We start from the raw sequence: 22680 nt of genomic DNA, 5'->3' as shown, positions 1-22680 counted from the left end.
AGATGTATAATACACATTTATTAATTTTTGGAATAAAAAGTAGGAATAAACTCACTTTTGGTAAGTTAGACAGACTCTGAACTACGAACACAACAGGATTTCCTGCATTCTTGATAGCTTCTACTGCTTCCTCGTGTGTGGCATTCTGTAGGTCTATCCCAGAAACCTAAAAAATATTGTTTATTTTCATTAGGTAGCTTGTCTGTTGCACTGAGCCTTTACAAGGGATCACAAACATTCACAGGTTAGTGTGTATGAGGAAGGTAACAAAATCAGTCAACAGAAATTATTTTTGAAGGATTTTTCCATGATACTTCAAGGAAAAGCATATTGCTTAGAATTTATTCATAATAAAGATGGCCATATGTTTCACAATAATTCTAGACAAAAACATAATGAGTAAGACTCTCACAGAATGCTGGGTATAGTACAACTCTTTCAGACTCTACTTGTTTGTGAACTAAATGTGTTTTGAAACGGATTTTCAAAACACCACACACAACCCTGAAGCACATACAAAAATGGCATTCCCAACTGTCATCTCTGACTGTGTTGATTTTCACTTATTTTTCTCCAAATGAATACTTCTGAATCTGGGCTCCCCAAGGCGATAATGCCATTCACACCTAAGCCACTTCCCATAACCAGGATTTTCCCTTAAACTGTGGTTAACCAGACTGTTAACTACCCCAAATTAATGGACAAAATAACAGCCCGAATTTCAGTATGCACTTCTATATTTATAATTTAGGCCTACAAGTTAGGGCATAAATTATTAGTTATTATTCATTTATATAAGTTTTTTTTCCCCTTTCTCATTTCCCCATCAGATAGCTATCTTTTCTTAAATATACGGAAGAATGTTAAAAGATCTCCACAGCTTGACATTTAAAAAAGAAAAGATGACACTAGGGATATATATTTTTTTGGTTTTCAAAACGCAGTGTCATCAATACTTCGCGTAAATGGTGGCTGTGTTTTGTTCTTCCCTCCATTCTCCCAAAGCCGAGACAAACTTTATTTCTTAAATTGAAAAGGTAGGTTTATCTGCATTTACCTCTAGTATTTTATCTCCAGTTTTTAAAGCCCTTGTTCTTCCTGCTGGGCTGTCTTCCAAAACTTGTTTGATAAAGATCCCTTTAAGTTCCTCTCCATTCTTCAGGCGCTTTATGACAGTTTGTCCACCAACAATACTGATTCCAAGAGACACATGTGGGTCTCTGAAGATCTCAACACTGAAAAAACACACGCAGAAGTCTAACAGCTTGAAACAGTTTTTTAAGCTATTAAATGCAAAGCGTTAAATAAATGTAAGCTTTTGGTCTTTCAAGGCTGTTTAATAGAGCAAAGGGATGAAGCCAATAGCCTAAGAATGCTCTCAGCAGAGGTGGCTTTTTACCCTCAAGCAGTCTTCACCCCACAGAAAGAAAAAAAAAAAACACTGTTGCCTGTCCACGCCCACTGTGCTTCCAATAGGCTTTTAGTTTAGAGAAAGTCATGGTAAAACAGGCAGGTCTTCAAGTAAACAAACTCAGCCTCCTTTAGTTTGAGGAAATTGACTGGAAATGGCAAAAACTGCAAGTGGTATGCTAAACAAATGATAAAATAAACAAACAAAAAGTTTCATGCAACTTTCCGAACACTGGCTTCTGTGTATTAGTTGCATATTCATCAGCTAAAGCAGAATTTATTTAATATTGTACTTAAGACCATAAAGTCAATTTACCTAAAAATGTTAACAATACAATGAGAACGTGGTAAGAGCTGGATGACAATTCAGATTACGCCTCAAAGTTTAGTAGAAGACCCATGGAAAAGGAGACGGCAGCATTATGTGCATTGTTCACACCTAGTAGGTACTGAATGAACACAAACTTGTAGAACATCCAATATGTAAAACCACCAAGCTTTCCCAAGTCAGCTCTATAAATAGAAGGTGTAATTCTGTTGAACATCTGTTAAAAATCCACTGTATCTAAGAAAGCCCAAGGTACACAAGTACCCTAAGTTACCGAGAGAGGAGGGAAGAAAAAGAAGAACATAAGAAATAATCAGGCTCACAGAAATAAAGACATAAGGTAAATGGGGAGAAATGATGTAAACATATCAACATACGTCCGTGGTGGTCCCCAGTGGCTGAAGTTTGGAGTTTCTTCTCCTTCTCCTTCTTCTCTCTCAGGCAGTTCACTAATTGGGGGCAGAGGGAAGGGAGAATAAAAAAAAAAACACATCAGCTATGCCAGGTCACAATTCCTTGCATATTTTGTATCTGGCAGTGTGACAGCAACGCCTTCGCAGAGTGTCCAGTTTAAATCAAATGTGCACGGTCAAAAGACTAGACAGGAATTTTTGTATTTAGGTTTAAATGTACTTAAGGAATGCACCAGAAATAAACATGATGGGCAGGCCAAATTTATTAGCTGTTCTGCGATACACACACTTCCACTGCTGTACCTTATTCTAAATGGCTGTTTAGGCAGTTAACATTTACTTTCTGATTAATATGCTGTGATACTTACAGAAGGATATAAACATGATAAAGCCAGTCTAGCTTACCAGAAATCTTAGTGTGATGCAACTGAGAGAACAGATCCTGGGCGTTCCATTAAACACCCCAAACAGGGTGTAATTAAACTTTTATACTACATATGACTCATCTCTTCACGGAAGAGGAATGGGAGTATCAAATTGCATGTCCCCACAGAACGGTTGAAACAATCCATCCTTGCACGTATTTTTGGTAGACCTGAGAGTTGTCCCGTAGACCCACTCACCCAAAACTAGTGGGGGAAGCAGGGGACAATTTACAGGTGTAGCAACTGCCTGTGACCAGTGCCAGCTCAAGGCTTCCCAGCAGCACTGGCAAGATTAAACTTTTCCTGCACAGGCCTGAGGACCATGGCTGAACTGCTCTTCCCAAAAGGAAGAGGGAGAAGAACAAAGGAAAAGAAAAAGCAAGAGGACGGAGATCTGGCAAGGAACTAAAGGGAAAGCTCTTTAAGAAGTAAAGACCAATGCTGCCAGTGAAGGCTACATCCCTCTCCTCCAGGTCACATCCGTTCTTCTGGCTCTCCCCTCTCTGTGGGAGAAGTGAAGTAGGTGGCCCAGTACTCAGGAAGAAATATGGGAAGTAAGGATTCAGTAAGGTTTTAAGTCACAGAACTGGCCCCTACCGAAGTACATCTCAGAGCAGCACAAAGATTTCAACAATCAGTTAAAGCAAAGAAGGAAAAAAGTTATGAGTATTAAGCAAAAGTCATCTGAAACCTGAAGTGTTTCTCCATACCTGTATGACACTGTTCTGGGCTGAGCTAAGGTGGTAACTCTCCCAGATTGCTGGTTGTTGCAAAAACCAAAATCCTCCCCTTTTAGTTCTTCCTTTTCAATAGCTTCTAGGTCAACAGCAAGCCCAGTTACTTTAGAGTCGATCCAAAGCTTCGTACCTGAAGAAGTAAAGGTGTAGATGTAAACTTTTGCTTCCTCTGTCTCTGCATCTTCTTGTCACCTTCAGAAATAAACCCCTTAGCTCACCATGTTCCAAATGTGGATGGTGTGTGATGATCAAGAGACTCAGTGATACAGAACACAATACAGAACATTTATTTTGAAGGAAATTTAAACCACACTAAACTCTTTTTTATAGCAGCTGGCTTCTGATGTACCTTCTGTAAGGCAATAACAGGAAATGCCAGATCTTTGTGGAACTGAGACATGCTTAGGTACAACTTATGTGACAGATGTTTCTCACAAAAACACGATTAGGAACAGTGAATCCATCCTTCATGCAGGGAGAGCATTGCAAAGCCCTGCTCCAGCACGGATGACTGATGTCAATTTGGTGCCATAAATATCAACGTTAATTAAACCACCAGAGCTCCTTGCCAGAGTCATTAGTCTGCCATTGTGGTTAACACAGCTCCTGCTGTACGTGATGCAGGTGACAAAGAAAGGAAAGAACCTCCTTTCACCCAGTGAGTGCTTTCTCAGGCAGGCTGATAAATTAGTTTGCTGTTGACATACCAAATCCTAACCATTGATTGGGAGGGTGAGGGAGAATTGAAAATTAATTTGGCCTTGAAGAGGTACCTCAAATCATACATACTGACGCGATGAAAAAGCAGCAATTCAGATTAAATCTGAAGAAAATGCATGCTGAAATTTTCACCCCAATCCTTCTCCCTCCAAGAAGTCACTTCATTCATTTCAGTGCATCCATTACCACTCGTATTTCCTGAGTTCCTCACTGCTGCTCTGAGGCAGCCTGGAGAAGGTAAGAGTTCTGCCAGCAAGAGTCTGGAGACCACACATAAACCCAATAGGGGAAAATCCTCACATGCAGGGACAACCACCTCACTCATTTGAGACACAGTATGGAGACTGGAAAGGCAAATTTTCATGTCCATTCCAATGCACATGAAGCCATCAGAAAAAATAGACCAGACTCACAGTTTGTTGGGCTGCTGGGAAACTAAAAAGGTTGCTACAGCTTCTCGTACTGCAAACAGGCCCATGAGCTGCTCCAGGAAATCTCCTCCACTGAACTACAAAACTATATTCAGAGCTGTTGCTGAGTACAAGGTCTCCAGCCACCTGGCAAGGAGAAACTTTGCTCCTGAGTACAGATTACAAAACCAAAATGCAATCATGTACCATAGAGTTCATTTGCATATGTTGGTTGTGGCAAAGTTACCTCTGAAGTCTGTCACATCTATCATTATTATTATTGTTAAGTGTGAAGATCCATAGAATCAGCAGTCAACAGTAACTGAGACAAATTCCTGACAGAAATTACATGCGTAAACAAAATAGCTCAAGCCTGGAGTCCTCCTGGGGATGTAGCTAGACAGAGGAAAGTGATTCTTCGCAGACAGGACAAAGCTGCAGCCACTTTCAATATTACTTGCGACAACTGTAGGTAAACATTTGAAGAAGCAGCAAGAAAACGAAGCTGCAGCCTATTAAAAGCCAGACTGCCTTGAGCCTGCAGAGCTCTTCATTTGAATATTTTATCATTTGAAAGACTGAAAACAAATTTGCGCTTTGGTATAAAAGTGAAATTTCTAAATACAAAATTACAACAAATGAAAAAACTTTTTACGAACCTAAATCCATCTGTTTTTCTGTTCCTGACTGGGTAGCTTCAGTATCCAATCTGCCTTTTTGATAGCTGCTGTGTGCTGTAGTTCCAGAAGACAGCGAACTTACGCTAGCATTTTCTTCATACTTCACCGAAGAGAAAAAAGTAATTAAAGTTAGAAGGCAATAGCAGCAACTTATATAGAGATATTTAACATGAGCATTGATTTTACAGCAAACGTTCACATTTCCTCAACTACATTCATATTTCCGTATTCAGATAACTATGAAATACTAACCGTTCATCTAGGCACTATATTAAGGAGAGGTGTGAAAAATATATTACGCGATTGCGATATAAGCAATTGCATCTTTCTACCTGCCTGCAATCCAGGCAGAAAGTTGTTTACTTCTTGTTCATTTGTTGTTTTTAGTGACAAATGTATAGACTGAACATTGTGCACTGTGGCATAAAACTGCCAGCAGAAGCTACAGTGTTAGCCTGTTTACGTACATAGCGCATAAGGAGATAAGTCAGACAAAACCTGAAACGCTCTGTTGCTGTGACATTAAATCCTTTTCCGCTTTAGTTTCTTCCTATAAAAGCATGGAGCTTAGAAGCTGGTGCACGGAAGACTGAGGTTATCACTTTTTTCATTAGCGAGTGAATGAACAACAACTCAGAAGGAAAAGATATTCTCAAGAATACTTGAAGTAGTCATATGAGTTTTGCAATTTACCCAAAACTCTGTCTCCTCCTGCTCCTTTATCTACCAGAAGTAGATATAAAAGGTATCTTTTTACCATTGCTTCTGCCATATCATTTTTCACTCAACTCCATCATCATCTAGCTCAAGGAACTGACTGGGTCTACAACTAATGAGGAAAAGATGGAGTTCCTTTCACTGACATTGCTGCTGAGGAGCCTGGCCTACTAAAACCATAACCTGACTCCAGCTGTTACTGAAATGCATCAGGTTACTAGAGCTTCCAAAAAAAGAAGTGAGCCCAGGTGTCTGAGATGGGAAAGAAGAGCCAAGTACAGGATGCCTGTAAATGGACTAACCAGAGCGTGTGCCTTATTCAAGCAGGTCAACGTACAGACACTAAGGAACTCAACAGAACCTTCCCAAGTATACAAAAGGATAGATGGTGTCCACTAGAGGTACCCAGATCTCATCTAGTAATTAAAACAAGAAAGATTCCTTACAGAGTTCAGATCTGGAATTTTCCTTGAGGTGTACAGGCCTCACGGTCAGGGTACAGCACTGAGCCCTGCGCAGCACTACTTACCATTTGCTCCTTACTGAATGGGTATTCCAGGGACTGCTCAGGACTTAAGTTAACGCCAGATCTGAAGTCTTGTGTTTTAGCTGCCTCAAGTTTCTCAGCCCATTGGTCTGTATTGAGGTTCTTCTCTGAGCCTGCTTCCTGCCGATGCGAGGCACTGTATTTCAGGAAGTCTAAATGGTCTTCATACACATCATCTACCAACATCTCCCGTTCCTCATCCACGTCTTCTGTTCTGGGTTTCCAAAATTCACGCATCTCCCAGGACTCCTTCTCGTACTCATTGTCATTTTTAGAAAGCTGGAATGACCTTCCCAAGTCCAAAATTGGTTCATCAACAGCTTCTTCTTTAAAAGGTGTTTCATCTCTGAAGCCCTGCATAAAACATTAGAGGAATATAGATTTTTACATTTGGTTTCTTGCTAACTCTTTTAAAGCTGTTTTATGTTAGAACTGTATTAAAATTACATCCTGATTTTTAAAGTGAAAATCTTCTACCTTATGCATTTTTTTCTCAAAGAAAATGCACTCTCTGACTTATGATTTTAATAGCAAAAGTAGGCATTGCAATTTCCTTTAAATATAACGAAATGTAAGTTGGACAGCTCAGATATTGCTGCAGCAATATCAATCAGCTAACCAATCTAGACTCAAGTTAGGGAACGAGGATTATTAAATTTCACTAAAAACTACAGGAAAAAGCACATACAAATCCAGCTAGTGTCTTTGTGGCTCGAATTATTGTCATTGCTCTGTGGATGCACGCACATTTCTTACAAAACAACCGCAGCAGTTAAATACAAGAAGAGCCTGAGAGCTGGCTGACAGTAGGACAGATGACCGTATACTCAAAAAAAAAAAAAAAGACATAATTGGCTGCTCACACTCTAATAAATAATTTGCTGTTTAAAACAGTAGAGAACTCAGTTTTCTACTGAGTTCAAACCACAGAGCAAGGTGCAACAAAACCAAAAATACATTCAACCCTGCACCAAAAGATCTTGCTCAACACTTCTTTTTCTGTCACTTGTAATGTGCCCCCCAGTTTCCAGTGCTCTGTGTTTCTCCTAAATGGAATGGGGAGCTACTCAGTGGCTCATGGGGTGAGTCTGACTACAGCTTGAGCCTGCACAGGTGTCTCCAAAATTTTACACCTTGCAGAGCGACCAGAAAGCTTGCCACACATTGAAAGCTCTCCTCAGGCTACCAAGCACGTACGCCCAAACCTGATCTTCAGGGCACCGAGACCCCAAATACTGAAACCAATCTACAGATTCAGGGGTCCTGAATCAAAATATTTTTCTTTCTGCTTCCTTCCCCTTACCATGCTCCCCAAGGTACTTCACTATTTCTGACCCTTAATGTCAGAATTCTGTGTTGTTAGAAAAAGCCTCAGACACTGCCAGAAAGTGCTCATAATTCAAATGAGAGTCAGGAAAGAAAGCAAGAGACAGACAAGAGCATAAGGAAACAACACAGTAATGCTAGCTGGCACGAATGCACCACATTAATAGTCTAGAAATTACCCCATATTCATAGGCGTTAAGTGTTCCTTTTTGCCCTGTGTACCTTGATCTCACTAAATACCTGATCTGAAGAGATTCTGATTCTCTTCAACATTACTTCTTTTCATTTTGTTTCTGCAGCATCGTTCTCCGAACACTGTAGGCTTGTAAGAGGCACCAGCTTCATCACAATCTAAAGCAGTTGACTTTGCTCAGAAACAAGACAGCGATTTGTATTGCCATCTCCCGATACAGCACGTAGGTACGTATAACCACACACTGCTGCACTGCAGTACCAGGCTCTACCAACGGAACAGGGAATCCTGCTAGCACAATAGTGAAGTCTACTGTTGGAGCGTATAAAATGTTTAAGATTTTTGTTTTGAGTCAGCTTCGTCAGCACTGTGCTAGAACACCAGAGCACAAGCCATCATGGCACACCACTCTTGGCTCTCATATGAGCAGATAAGGTAATAAATGGATGGCATTTTTATAACACTTCTCCATGCTACCATCGATTCTGTCACACATAAAACAAAACCAAACACAAGCAAATACCCCTGCTTGTATTTTGTACAAACTGATTATTACAGTTCCTATATTCACCAGGACTGAGATTCAATACTCTATGTACAGATACTTAATAACATTACCTTTATTTGGGAAGTAGGGAAACAATCTGAGCTGGCAGAGGACTGATTTCTCTGCCAGGAACTCTTCCTATACACCTCATGAGCAATAAATTCCATTTTGCCTCATGAAAATCAGTAACACGTCCAAGATAATTTCTATGTAGTACACCTACATCTACCCCATAATAGTGCTCCTTTTGGTGGTCCTAAAACATTATTTCAGCATTAAAGTTAGGTTTGTGTCCACAGAGAGGTAGACAGGTTTAACAGTATGAAAATCTAGAATTTATTTTTATCAGGGTGTTGTAGTTCAAGATGATCCCTTACATACTCTCTTTTTCCGTCTAAAAAGAACGCATTTACCAATGTGAATTAATTCACATTTGTGGAGCATTTGGAAACAAATGACAAAATCTCTCCCCCTCTCTACAAGTCAGTACTGCAATACGATCGCCTATGACCATGGTATCTGAGTTTCTCTCACTGTCTTTAGTGCTTCATCCTCCCACAATCAAGTTACTTCTCAGAAAAAAAAAAAAAGGAAGAAGAACTGAAGAAGAGACTAAAGAAATTACTCAAGACAATACAGGAAGTCTATGAAGGAGAAATCTCAAGCTTGCCTTGTACAGCAGACTAATTCTTTGTTTTGCTTCATTGTAATACAAAAACTACTAGTAATATAGCATTCCTATTTCATATCCAAGGTATCCCAAGGTATTTTAATCATACAGTAAATTTGATAGGGCAGTCCAGGAACTGCATTGGGAAGTACAACGTATATGCCTGGTGTTCACAGCACAATTAGCATACAGTTAGCTGTTAGAATCTAGAGGGAAACTAACCTGAAGCATATCCAACACTGAAATCTTATCTGAAGGGCACGCTATCTTCTGACTTTAAAATGTTATTTCCTGTCCTATAAACTTCAGCTGAACCAAAAGAATAACCAAATACCTGTGGTGCTTCAAGTATTATTGAGAAATTATCTGTTGGCTCTGGAGATCCAGGGCTGGGTTTAACGCTTCTGGTATCCACACCGTGCATGTTCTGTTCCTCTTTGCTTTCTCCCTAAGAAAGGTGATCAAAACAGTAAGTCAGTAAGACAAAACAAAGAACTAAAAGCTCACATTTCTCAATAAACAAAAGGGAAGAAGGATAGACAGCTGTTGGAAAAGAGGGCGAAAAAAGTAACAGAATGATAAAAGGGAAAGTCACCACTGGAGAAGATGATAGAATAATACCTGTTCTCTTCAGGATATTAGTACGCATACAGTTAAAAAAAAGATGCAGAGGAAAGACAAAGATAAGAACAATGACATAGCACTTTTTTTTTTCTTTAGAAAAGGAAAGAATTTACTTAACCTTCCTACATTTTTATTTCACCCCTCCGCTACCAGTTTGAATTACAAGCGCTTTCTATTGGATTGTGCTTTACTTTAACTAATTTTGAATGCTTGCCCTTGATCAACAATACCGCAGTGTTCACAAGTAAACTACTGCCTATTCCAAAGCCCTGATTCCAGAAAAAAAGGAAATTCTACTTAAATTTACAGTCTGGATTCCAAACAGATTAAGTTTCTCTGATGTGATTGGAGCTCAAGCAAGCACTTAGCAGTGTCTCAAGAGTGAAATGGACTTTAGCACATATTTGATCAATTTGCCAAATTCCTTGAACCACATTACGCCTATGCATAAGGCCAGTTCACACCCAGGTTTGCCCAGACATGTCTTCTGATTCCATTTGGATGGTCTTTCAGATGAATTTGACAACACCAGTTTCCCCATCAGACCTTTAGGCCTTAGAGCTGCCCATTTGCCAGCTACCCAACACATATCCGAGGTGCACAAACAGCAAATAAGCAGCTTTCCACCTGCATATGAATTTCTCCCCCAAAATACAGCAACCCGATCTACATGTCACAGAATGAGACAAAAAAAAAATTGCAGTTCTTACCACCAAAGGTTTGCAGATTCCAAGAGAAACTCTTCCTGGCGGCACAGATTTCAAAACTTCCACTGCCTCTGCCAAAGTTGCACTGTCCAAATACTTCTCATTGACAAACACCAAGCGGTCACCCGGTAAAAGCTCACCACCACGTTCAGCTACTCCACCTGCCACCAAAGAGCTGATCACAATGGCTGTTCTTGTTGGATCTAAGGGATCCTGAAAAAAAAAAAAAAATCCCCAGAAAGGCAATGCTTATTTTGAACAGGTAAAAAGAGCAGTTAAGCATGCTCCTCATCTTATTCTACACAATAGAAGTTTGCTAAGACATTAAAAAGGACTGTCTACTAATACAGTCATGGCTTGCAGATTGCAAAAAGAAAGGTTTGCAGCAGGGAGATATTCTGTCACTTGCCTAATCCATTAAGAAATTTTTAATTCTAAAGCTGACTGATGCCCTGCCTGCCCTCTTCTTACATACGGAGAAACAGCCAGGCCAACCTGCAAATAAAGAAACAACACTGGCACTCTTCCACAACCCTCCATCCAGCCTGCTATGCGCTAGTGTTACATAAAATAACCATTCTGCATGCTATTTGAGAGCTTCATAGCAGCAAAAATGGTTTTAAAGATCACTATAAGATTAGAAACTTAGTTTAAAATATTAGTTTATTAAATTTAAGAATTAAAATTACAACATACAAGAAACAGCACTATGCATTTACTGAACTACTGCTGTATTGGTGCTTTGTGAAATCTACAGGACAACTTCCAGAAATTTTCTCCACTCATGAAGCTTCCTTAAGAAAGAGCAGAGGATCAGCACCAGAAAAGCAACTAAGCTCTTTACTGAGGACACAGCACTGCAGTGATGAATACAGACAGAGCAATGTGAAGCAGACAGCATCATACACATTGGAGAAACTAAACTGATGAAAAGAAATTCACTTCATCACGTTTTTTCCAGTATTTACCTTTGCATTGTTACTTCTATCATAATTATGTCATTTCTATCACACATTCAGCCATTTAAAATTTCATCCTCAATCCAATGAAACAATCAAAAATTATTACAATATGGCAGAAAGACACTCAGAAGTCTTTTTTTTTTTTTTTTTTTTTTAGATCAGAAACCCTCCTTCTCCTCCCCCTAAGTGCTCATAAAGTTCAGAAAAGTTCCTTGTATGTATGCACTGTGTCTTCAAAAGCATAACCACGAACTATTATTCCCTCAGGACCTGCATCATATTCAGGGCATGGGAGGGACCAAAAAATGCAGAATCCCAATCATAAAGACCACCATGAATTCACACTTCAGTGTTAATTTGAAAACAGGAATGTTTTTTTTTCACTCCTTATTTTTATACAACCATACACTACTTTCCAAGAGAACATTTTTTAAGGTATGTACAAACATATGAGGCAATGAACATAATATCTGCAAGTGGCTGAAATCAGAGGAGTGAAATTAGAGTTCAGCAGGAAGAGCCATGCTGAGGATGGATTCAAGTAATACGTACTAGTAATAATTCTCTGTTGTTCTAATGCTTAACCCCATCATTTTATAAACTTCACAAACACTGGGTGTCAGCATCGTAGGAAGAGACTTCCTTGCTAGCATCATGCCACGATAACCAAGCTTAGGAACTTCCCTCTGCTGCACATCGCTGTTCTGCCTACTGAACGAGTGCCAGTTTGCTCGGCTGTCCGACGGCTTGTACCTCGTACAACGCAGAGTGGAAAGGATTTCATGTGTTTCAAACACCAAGCTATTCGCATTGTGTACACTTCAGGAATTACTAGAAGGCAAAAAATAAACCCCAACAAACGCAGGAAGTCCAGAAAAGTACAAAAGGATTCCGAGAAGTAAAAACAACAACAAAAAAGTTTGCTTTAAAAGAGCTGAATTTTGAAAATGTAAAGTTACTGCTGCCCTTTGTGTCCAGAGGCAGCTTTGCCTGGCCTTACCAAGAAAACCACGTGCCCAACCATCCTGAGGATGGCTGAGCACAGAAGAAATACTCCGTTTGACACAGAATCTTGAGAGGTTTTCAATTCTGGGGTTTGCTCCAACACATAAATAACCTTTTGGACTTCTTTGCAAAACCAGGATCATGTTAGGACAGCCGTTTTGAAGCAAGGAAGGCACTGCTTGCACTAGGAAGGCTTTGCTGATAGAACCAAACCAGCAAGTTTTCTTATCATCGGCTCATCTTGCCATGGCAAGCAAGGTTTATGCTGGCTCCCTAAATGGGTGAACGCTCTCTCAGCAAAGCTGCACCTTTGCTGACACAGCAGCTTTCATACTATAACTTCTGCTGGCTTGGCTATATTGATTAAAAAACCTGAACAAAACAAAACCAGCACTCATCTTTACTGATGCACATAAGCTGACAAAGGTTTGCAAGCGAATGGCTGGCCCGGTAATTATGGCACTGGCTGAGAACGTAGGAGAACCAAGCTCAACTCCCTGCTCTATCTGATCCAAAGCTTCTCTCCTTTTGGTTCCAGATCAGAGGCACTGAAGCAGGACATGGGAATCCCACCATTAGCTTCTCCTATACAGATATTCAAGGCCAGTGGCCGAGCCACCCCTTTTCTGATGACACACAGTCCTGTTTCAATGCAAATTTTCACTGAAATCAAAATATTTTGGCATGAATAAATCAGCGTGTTTTGATAAGATTTAGTCTAGCTGACAAAATGTTCCAACCAAGTGTAATCCTGATGTTAACAAGGAGAACGGTAAGAGCTCCTGCAAACACATGCAGCTGCCGCGCAGTAAAGGTCTGAGAGCAGCAGGGTTAGCAGCACCGCCGCGCAACATCTCACGGAGAGCCTAAGTCGGGTATCAGAACTGCTTCACAAAAAGCAGTAAAAGAAATCTGCTCAAGAAAGGGAACTGTATCAAAACCCATTGATCAGGCAAATACAAAACAAAGGTTATAACTCCACTGCTGGTTTCAAGCAGAGGGAGCTATTGTACAGGAAGAGAAGAGCAATGTAGGCTGCACGGTGACAGGGTTAAGCCCGTAATGCGGGCAGTGCTGTAACAGCCCCACGTGTTCGTTACCAGCACCATAAATCACAACGCGACTGCCGAGAGGAATGCAACAAAAGCCACATGTGGAGACAGAGACCTACCGAATTTCAAGGTGCAATTACTGATACATATCTCTATGACTTAACGTGAGGGTGACTGCCACTGTGGGTCGCACCGTGCTTTTCTTACGAAAACAAAAGCAGCAATGGTTTTTGGGAACCTTGCCTTACAATTTCAACTCGAACGCACCCTAAGGAACACCACCTGCTAAAACAAGACAGCAGCCGTTAAATTCACATTCATGTCTTGTAAACAGTGAGTACAACTGGACAAGCAGTGCTAGCAGCCAGCTGAAAACCAGATTCTCACTTTCTGTACTAAGTGCAAGAGACAAGCTCGCCCTGGAGTGCCCTGACGGGCTTTGGGGCCACCTCCACAGTAAGAGACCCGCCAGAGCCATTCGAGGTCACTGACCGACGCTGACTGGGACTGTACGCACCTACCCTGAGGCTCTTGATTCACTTGCCTTCTGTTAAGCCAGATAATAGTGATTTTTAGTCACTAGCAGTCAAGGTCTGCACTTCAGTCTGCTTTACAGCAAAGAGCCCATTTACTTGGACGCAGTTTCCAGGCAGGGAAGAACCCCCGTCCCCAAGCCCAGCGCTGAGATGTTGCAGTAATGGCACATTGCTGGGATACAGCAGGGACTCCAGGTGGATAGCTGAAGCAGTTATATTCCCACAAAACCCTGTGTTACAGCAAGGAGGGAGTGTGCACAGGACAGCCCTGTGCACGCCGAACCAGGGCTGGTACCTTTAGCAAGGAACTTGTAACCTCGGCGTACTGCACGAAGGAACCCTTCGTGAACAATGAGGAGAAGGAATCGCACTGGAAAGTAAGGCTGTCCGAAAAAACTCCTCACTCGCAAGGCACTGATACAAATTCAAAAGAAAGAAAAAAAAGGATTACACACAAAAAAACCTGCAACTTGTATGAATAATGAAAGCTGACCACTGCTGTGCATCAGCAGCAGCCCTGGATGCTGGCCTCCAGGTTACCCTCGGAGAAGGCAGTACGTTGTGGCTGTTGTCTTTCCCTTTGTGCTCGAGCCAGCCACGGAGTATATGAACTTGTTCAAAATAGTCACAATTTATTCACACTTAGCACACCGTATATTTAACTGCACTGAACCGGAGTTTTTCCCTTCCCCCCTACCGCTCCTCATCAAAATCCACCAATGTTTCCTGGAGGCCAGGTGTCAAATTTTTCTCCTCCTTTTTAGAGCCTCATTTGTTCTGGCTTCATTTAGCAGTGCAAAGAGTCAGGCAGGGGCCACTGCAGTTGCTGCCTCTGGGATCCCTGCGTTTGGAGCAGTACGAAGTCTCTTAAAAACCTGAGATCTGCTAAAACGTTAGGAGTCCCAGGAGGACGGAGTTAACAGAGTCCTACGTGCACCGCTGCCGGTGCGTAACCCCGCTGCGGCTCCAAGTCAGGGTCCCACCGGTGACGCTCGCTGCCAGCACCCAGCATCCACGCTCCGTGAGCTATCCTTCGGAAACAAGTCTGGAAATACAACCAACACGGATTACCTCTGTCCATCACACCGGAAAATTAAAATGATACCAATCTCCGACAGCAGAGGTTTCTGCAGCAGCCCCCAGAGGGCACTGCAGGCCGGCCCAGCCCAGGGCGCCCACCCCGAGCACCCAGCCAGGAGCAGGGCGCCGGGGGCCGGCTGTGCTGCGACTCGACTGGATGTAAGCAGCTACCACATTTTCTGGGGTTTTGTTTGTGTTTTTCCTCTTTAAAGGCTCATATGAAAATGTAAGACAAAGCCGCGGGTGACTGACATTTACTGCACCAAGTCACTCTCACTCACTTGCAGGCTATATTAGTTTTGGCACCGTGCAAGATCTAAATTCAGCTCGCCTGACTTCCTAGAATATTTTAGCTTTCTTCAAGCAACAAACTGCCTGCTGCCACACAAACACTCCTCTGAAAACACACATCAAAAATAGCATGGCAAAGAATCCCAAAAGAAACAGTTTGAAACTTTTTTTTCCCTGTACCAATTTTGATTTATCTGAACAATTTTACAAGTGCCAATTTGTATACTGCAGGTTTTTGCGAGAGAGCCAAAACAAACACATGTTAGAGCTCAGAGGTCAGAGCAACCCAGCTTCATTACATTTTGCATGGGACCACTTCCAGGTCTAACATACATATACATATTTAAAACTCTCCAGTCTGCACTTGAGTACGATAGCAGACTGAAAGACTCCGCAGCACAGCAGTGCAGCATGCTGCATGAGGAACACACAGACATCAACAACCACGAGGACCAGACGAGTGCCTTCGATGTTCATCTTACTATCAGGCAGAACGAAGTGCATGAAATCATTTACCTGTACGCCCAGTGTAATGAAACTACTCCCAGTACTCATCCAGGCCCTCATTTTGCCAAGTGCCACTCACTGCACTGCAGAACCCCCTCCACAAACACACACCGACAGTCAGCTGGGTGCAGGAGTCCAGAAAGAACCAACCTGCACCTTTCTCCAAGCCTTTAAGTACTTCCATACTGGAACAGAGAAGAGGTGGAACCAGGTGTGAGTGAGGTCCAATCCCCTCCTTAACGTGGCCTCAATTTGGGCTTGAGACCCGCAGTTCAAACCTTCTGTTCATTCACTTCTGCAGATTTACAGGAGCTGGTCTTCAGAACTGCCAAAGGTACTCAAAGCCTAAAAAAACCCCAAACCATCCCTGAGTAAGTGCTCAGCTAGTTTTCGTTACACCCACCGTGCTTCACACTGCGGCCAGCAACCATTGAATTCAAGATACTGTGGGCAAGCACACAGAAACACAAAGTGTTTAAGACTTGTTTCTGCCACTTGCACTCGCATGAGACTGAATCGAGCAGGACTGCTTTGGGAGAGGCCCACGCAGCGCGAGTGGCCGCTGGCTGTGCCACAGGAACACAAGCTGGCGTGCTGTGCTCACACCGACACAGAAAGGCAGCCAAGGAAGAAGACTGAACTTTGTTGTAATGTAAGGCAAAGCACTGGAAATAAAACGTGTTTATTGATCTGCAGAGAGGGAATAAGGCAAAGTATTGCAGAAGCTCTAGGGGACAGCCAGCATTAATCAAAACCTCCGTTGTGGGAAGTGTCAGCAAAGAAGCAGGAATCCACAGAGGGGGAAAAAACAAAAAGCAAACCCGAGCCACACCCAAAGGAGAAGAGAGAACAGGAAAATAGGAGTAGGTGGCTCCAGGGGTTTCCCACAGCAGGCTTTCACCATCAGTGACCTGAAGTCGTCCAGGTGCTCTGCAGCAAGAACGAGCACGGTGGCCAGGGACTGCTCAGCACGTCCGTCCGTCTGTCCATCCATCCGTTGGGGCCAGCGGGCACGGCGCAGCCAGAGCTCCTCGGCAGTTCACCCAGGCTGCGCTGCAGGCAGCCAGGACGAGTGTCCCGGGGAACGGCCAGAAGAAAGAGAGCTTGCTCACTGCTGTTCTTCTCGGATAGAAAAGATGAAAGATAGGCACTGACTACGGCAGTTTTGAAAGCGGCACTGTGCGGTGGGCTCATGTGCACGTCGCTATCTTTTAATATATCAAACTTTTCAATCAACCTGGGGTTTCATCCACCTTTCATACTTGCTCTCAACACAGCTAAAGTCACAGGGATTACATTCATTAGTCTCCTAATACCTCAGACTTTCAGACTTCCATCTCCAGAAAAAAAAACAAAAAACACACTGAATGCTGACTACAGGGAAAAGCCATTGAGATAAGGGAAAAAAAAACCCTGAACTCATAAGGAAATGGAAGAAAGCCACTGTGTGATGAGATAAAAGGGAGAGAGATGTGTGGGAATAAAGAAAAATACCACCGTGCCAAGGGAAAGAGTCGTAACCTGCATAACCTGCAGCCAACGGACTTAATGCACGCTCTGAGCTTGACCAGCTTTTGGATTCAAACAATCCCTGAACTAAAAATCCACCTGGATAGTCTAAAAATCCACCCAGACAGCCAAGCAGGCAGCTCCACAGGTAGGCACAGTGACCTCAGCTCCGCTAACAGCCCGTGGCAGCGCAACACGTGTTGTCAAACCAAGCAGAGCTCTCCACATGGAGACCTTGCAACCTAGAGAGCAAAAAACATGAATTATGGAAAATGTGCTACAGAAAGAGCTTCAAAAGAAAAGTAGGGAGAGAGGACAGGCTGGTGGTGGTAGGCTTTGTTTGCGGTTTTTTGTTTGTTTGATTTTTTCCTCCAACAAGGGGTTGCGGACAGTGACAGTGGCCAAAGAAGACTTGCGACAGCATGGATGGTGGAGAAGACAGAAGGGTGGGAAAAAGGCTGCAGGGAATTTTAAGGCTACTGAGAAAACCAGGGGAGGACAGGAAAAACTCTAAGCGCAACAGTACTATTTGGATTTGTGGAGCAGCACCTCCCAGAAGGGTGAGGCATTAAGAAAACAGAATACCTCACAGCTTCCATGAGCTTTCAGAGTTCTTCACACTTATCCATCGGCACCAACACACACCTCGATCTCAGAAGTTCAGAGCGAGACTCTGAGCTGGCTGGGTTGAGCTTTTACGTGCCCGCTGCTCCACCATCTCCACATGCTTACTTAAAGGCTAGCACAGCTTTTAGTTAAGCAGCCCTCCATCACATAGTTTCCCCTAGTTTCATCTACACTACCTTACCCTTGGTGAGATTTGCTAAGTGTTTTATAGAAACTTTAACTACAGTTTTGGCCCTTTAAATACTCTGCTTCTCTTGCAGGCAGAAGACATCTGTGGAATAATAATGAATTTCTTTGGTTTGGGGTTTTTTGTTTTTATTAAACGCTATTCTTTCTAGCAGGAAATGAAAAAGAACAACCAGATTGGTAGAATTCGGGGGAACAGGGAAAACATTTCTAAAGGTTAATAATAATACTGCTCAGTATTTACTTCAAGGATATGTGACAACCCAAAGAAAAACAGATGTTCTAAGTAACACTCTGCTCTCTCTGCACACTCAGGTATTGTTCCCAGCAGTGGCTGTTGCAGCTCACAACAGACGGGCTCTGTGCAGGAGCGTCACCCCTAGGACACGCCACACCGCTCCGTGCACGGGATCCCTTCCTACCTTCTCACCCAAAATCAGACTGAGGATTCCCTCCAGCCCAACTTCAGGGCATGCCCAAGCCCTAACACGCCTTCCTGCATCCCAGTTCTTCAGCTTCTCTACCTACCTAAGCAATGTATTCCTGCGCATCTGTCTGTATCTCACGCTGAGATACACAGTCTCTTTGATTTCTTATTAACGTGGTTTCTGCTCTCCCAACGCCTTCAGTGCTGCTGTACTGAGGTTTGGAAACCACTAATCACGAACATCCTAGAAACTTCACCAGGAATGTGCTCAGCTGCATTCACCAACTCTTCAGTCCTGAAAAGTAGTATTTAAGCTGAACTCCAAGAGAATTTTTCAAAAAGCTACATCGAATTCAATACATGGCACACTATTAAGAATCATTTTACAAATGAAGCAGCTTAATATGATTTAAAGGATGCAGAACTTTCCCATAGGAGGAGAGAAGCAAATCCTCCGTGAGATGAGTACCAACACAGTTGGTACTGAGGCTTACAGAACTTTGATGTTAATGAATGTGGATGGGTTGTAGAGATGGGAGAAAAGCTGCCTTTATCAGTTTCCCCAGTACCAAGCTGATAGCCATTGTAAAACTGCTTTTTAATACAGCTGTGCAGCTTTTGCAAGTGAGCCACAGGTTTCCATCACATGATCAGGTGAAAATGTGCTTAACAAGGACATGAATATGCTGCTTTGTTCATGACAAACTTATCACAAGACAGACAAAGCTCAAATTATCACAAGAGGGCAAATGTTTAGGCAGCGACTTGTCCAAACATTCCAGCCTGCATCTCGCTGTTGGACGGTCCAAAATAGGAAAAAAAATCTGGTTGGATACCACCTTCCACAAATAAATCAGTTTGCTTTTTTGTAACTCTACATCTGGAGTCTGTTTGTTTGGGGTATAAGAAGCAAAAAAAGATATTTAGAGACACTTAAATTGCTTCACTTCCTGTTGTGAATGACTGCGCAGCGATTTTGTTGTAAAAAGAAAACGATCGTTTCCCATGCTCCCTGGGAAAAGGGCAGGACAGAACCTGCTGAATGTGCAGCGAGAAAGACTTCAGTTCGACAGTACGAAAAAAAACATGATAATGAAGACAACCCCAGGAATAAGGCAGCTGTGGAGTCCCTGTAGTCAGATCACAGTAAAAACCCAGTAAGCACTGACCCGGGAGGTGAAGGCAGGCGCACTTCATGCTGCTTCAGGTCTGGGTAGCACGAAGCCCATGGTGTGGACGTGCCTGCTACTGCCGGCATGGATGTGCAGATATTTACACCCACCTCAGCATGGGTGACCCCGTGAGCTCCTGACCACCAGGTCTCTGGGGCAGCCGGGTACTCGGGGACTTGCCCTCCAAGCACAGCATCTCCCAAGCGATCCTACAAGCTACGGCAAATGTCAGCCCTCTCTACTCTGAACCTCGTCCTCTCTAGTTTCACACACTTCTAAAACAGCTGCTTTAAAATACTCTCACTTCAAAGCACAGTAAATTAAGCTCCACATAAAGTCCATTCAGCTTTTTGTTTAATTTGATAAAAGGTCATCAGACCATTCAAGTTGCCTTCTGGTCAATACTGCCTCAAGAAATCTGTGACTCAGCTACCTGTGGTTTTTCCAATATTTCTGTAAAACATCACTGACGGAAACCGTTTGCCTGCGTGCACCAGGTCTTTGCTAAACACTATTTCAGGGCTACACAAAGTACCCTTTATACTAATGGGATCGCTTTTCTCTCTTAAAGTCTTCATCTTGTGTGATTTTTCTTCCCTCTCACTCTAACCCCCTGGGACCGCAGCCATTTTTATCCGGCATTTCTCCTGCATTTAACCTGCCAACACACCGTGCCCTCTTCCATTTTCACTTCTTTCTACAAAAAGGGGTTGGTCTCAATAACAACAGCTCAGCTCCTGACTTGCAGGCTCGGAGGTTTAGCTCCAGGCTAGACAAAGTTACCAACAAGCTGGAAGCTTTCAAACCCGCTGGTGTAGCCCTCTGCATCACAGATGATCCCAAAGCACTCTACAAGCTGCGCACTGGGTCCCTCACTCACCATCAAAACCCGCTTGCCGCTAACTGTGCCAGCAACACTACATAAAAGTTAGTTAAGAGGTGAAAAAGAGAGCAACTTCTCCAAGTGAAATTACAAGGAAATTAAGGGAGGTAGAGTATATTACTTCAGAGAGAAGTTGGCCCGAGGACCGAACAGCACACCTTTTTAATGGCCGGGGGGGGGGGGGGGGCAGGTCCCTGCTCGAGGTGGAGCCATACCAGGAGGCTGCTGCTCGGTCCCCAGCGGCACGATGCGAGGCCTTATCACCACAGAAAGCGGGCTGCAGGCCGAGCCTGCCGGCAGGGCCTCCCTCAGCGGGCTCAGCAGCCAGGCTTTATCAAGGAAAAGCAATGCCCTGCCTGAGAGCTTTGACAAGATCCCAACACAGCGGTGACAATAGAAAAATACACAGAAGGTTTCATTCTAATACCTCTTTGACGCTCGTTATTTAAATAAGCCATCACGGTGGGAAGGAAAAAAAAAAATCCATTGAAAGCAATCATTTCAAGAAACACAGCCCGAGATCAGCCCTTCCCATCTACCTCCCCCCTCAGCAAGTATTAGCCTCGCTAGCAGGACGCCAATTTCAAACATTTTAACACTTCCTGCTAAGTATTTAGAAATTCGGACATTCGGCAAAAAGGAAAAGAGATCTTTTTATACCCAGTGATCCTGTGAAGCTGAACAACACAAATACAACCCTGTCATGACAAAAAGGCTACGTCTACTCCAGGTCCCTAACGGCATCCCAAAGTTTTAGGAACACCTGAACAGTCCTCTGAAGAGGGCCTTAATTAATAAATAAATAACGGAGAAAGCTCTGTTTTGAGCACCTAAATCGCTCAACACGGACAAAAGAAAACACAGGACAAAGTAGCAATACCATTGATTTAGCATAATTGGTATAATTAATTTGTAATTAGTTCATTAAAATATATAGGCATTGGAATTATGCTTGTGCATTTCTGGGAATATCCTGTAAGCCACTTGGGACATGCTTATCATTTGTTTGATAGATGAAACATTATTAGAAAGACAGCCCATTAAAAATTCATATACCAGAGTAATAATTTCTCGATCTCAGCACTCAGTTTTCTAAGTACTCAGATGCCTCTTCTACCTCACTAAGAGTTTTCATTAATACTGTTTGTTCGGAGCATGACATGGGAACTGCAGCGTTTCAGACAACTGAAGCACGATATCCTTTACACCAAGCACGCCGCCCGTTTTGAGAAAACAGACGACAGAGTATAAATGGTATACCAGGAGAACATTCAGCACCACATCATGTTCTATAATCAAAATTAAGATGGAAAGGTAAAAAGCCTTGTGCTTCAAAATGCTTCAGAGAACGCAGTAGTAAAATACTTGCAGGGCACCCTGAGCACCCCAGTGTCTAATTAGCATTCTTCCACTTCTGCAGCACATCTGGCATTGCTCACTGGCAGAGCAGACCCCAGCACAAGCACGTCTGGAGGAGCAGGCTTCAGGGGTTCTTAAATACTGCAGGTAACAGTCACCAGTCCCTCACAAGCAGCGACTGAAATGGGCCGGTATACAGCGGTACTGCAACAGCATTTCAGAGATGGCATCATCATGACTTGATGGGAGTGAGAAGTAAGGCAGAATAATAGTGCATCAGTTTTTCTCCTGTAATGCTACTTTAAACATTCCTACCTATGTTTCTGAAGTCCTACTGCTATTTCTGAAGTTCCATTTCGACCAACAGCTACAGAAATATTTTGATCTTAAAACCCAGAATACTCACACCCCCTCCGAGCTGGGTACCCAACACCAAAGTTTCCTTAAGCTTCTGTAACGGACTGAGAGAATCACTTTGAGCGTAATTCTCCGCACCAAGAACAGCCCTTCTGCTCAGACTCACCTCTCAGAAAGTCGTTCCCTCCCAACCCTGCCTCCACCAACACTAATGGGAGCCTAGAAGGGTTGGTTTGTCACTGATGTACCTCATTTAGACGCATGAAGCTAAGC

The 22680-nt window shown here is 42.9% G+C and overlaps 1 protein-coding gene across 8 annotated transcripts in view; it reads right to left on the bottom strand.

The window, feature by feature from the left end:
- PATJ (PATJ crumbs cell polarity complex component) overlaps positions 1 to 22680 on the bottom strand; it is a 152460-nt gene that overhangs the window by 89255 nt on the left and 40525 nt on the right. For all 8 annotated transcript variants that reach the window (XM_040565857.1, XM_040565860.1, XM_040565858.1 and 5 more), the window contains 8 exons: positions 10458 to 10667; positions 9458 to 9571; positions 6370 to 6741; positions 5103 to 5223; positions 3287 to 3443; positions 2116 to 2187; positions 1058 to 1235; positions 56 to 166 (listed from right to left, as the gene is read on the bottom strand). In XM_040565857.1, the coding sequence (XP_040421791.1) occupies positions 56 to 166; positions 1058 to 1235; positions 2116 to 2187; positions 3287 to 3443; positions 5103 to 5223; positions 6370 to 6741; positions 9458 to 9571; positions 10458 to 10667 (1335 nt within the window). The remainder of the gene's footprint in view (positions 1 to 55; positions 167 to 1057; positions 1236 to 2115; positions 2188 to 3286; positions 3444 to 5102; positions 5224 to 6369; positions 6742 to 9457; positions 9572 to 10457; positions 10668 to 22680) is intronic.

This window comes from Cygnus olor, chromosome 8, assembly GCF_009769625.2.
Source record: "Cygnus olor isolate bCygOlo1 chromosome 8, bCygOlo1.pri.v2, whole genome shotgun sequence".
NCBI lineage: Eukaryota > Metazoa > Chordata > Aves > Anseriformes > Anatidae > Cygnus > Cygnus olor.
Note: the sequence above shows the minus strand (reverse complement) of the source record. Positions and strands in the feature narration are given on the sequence as shown.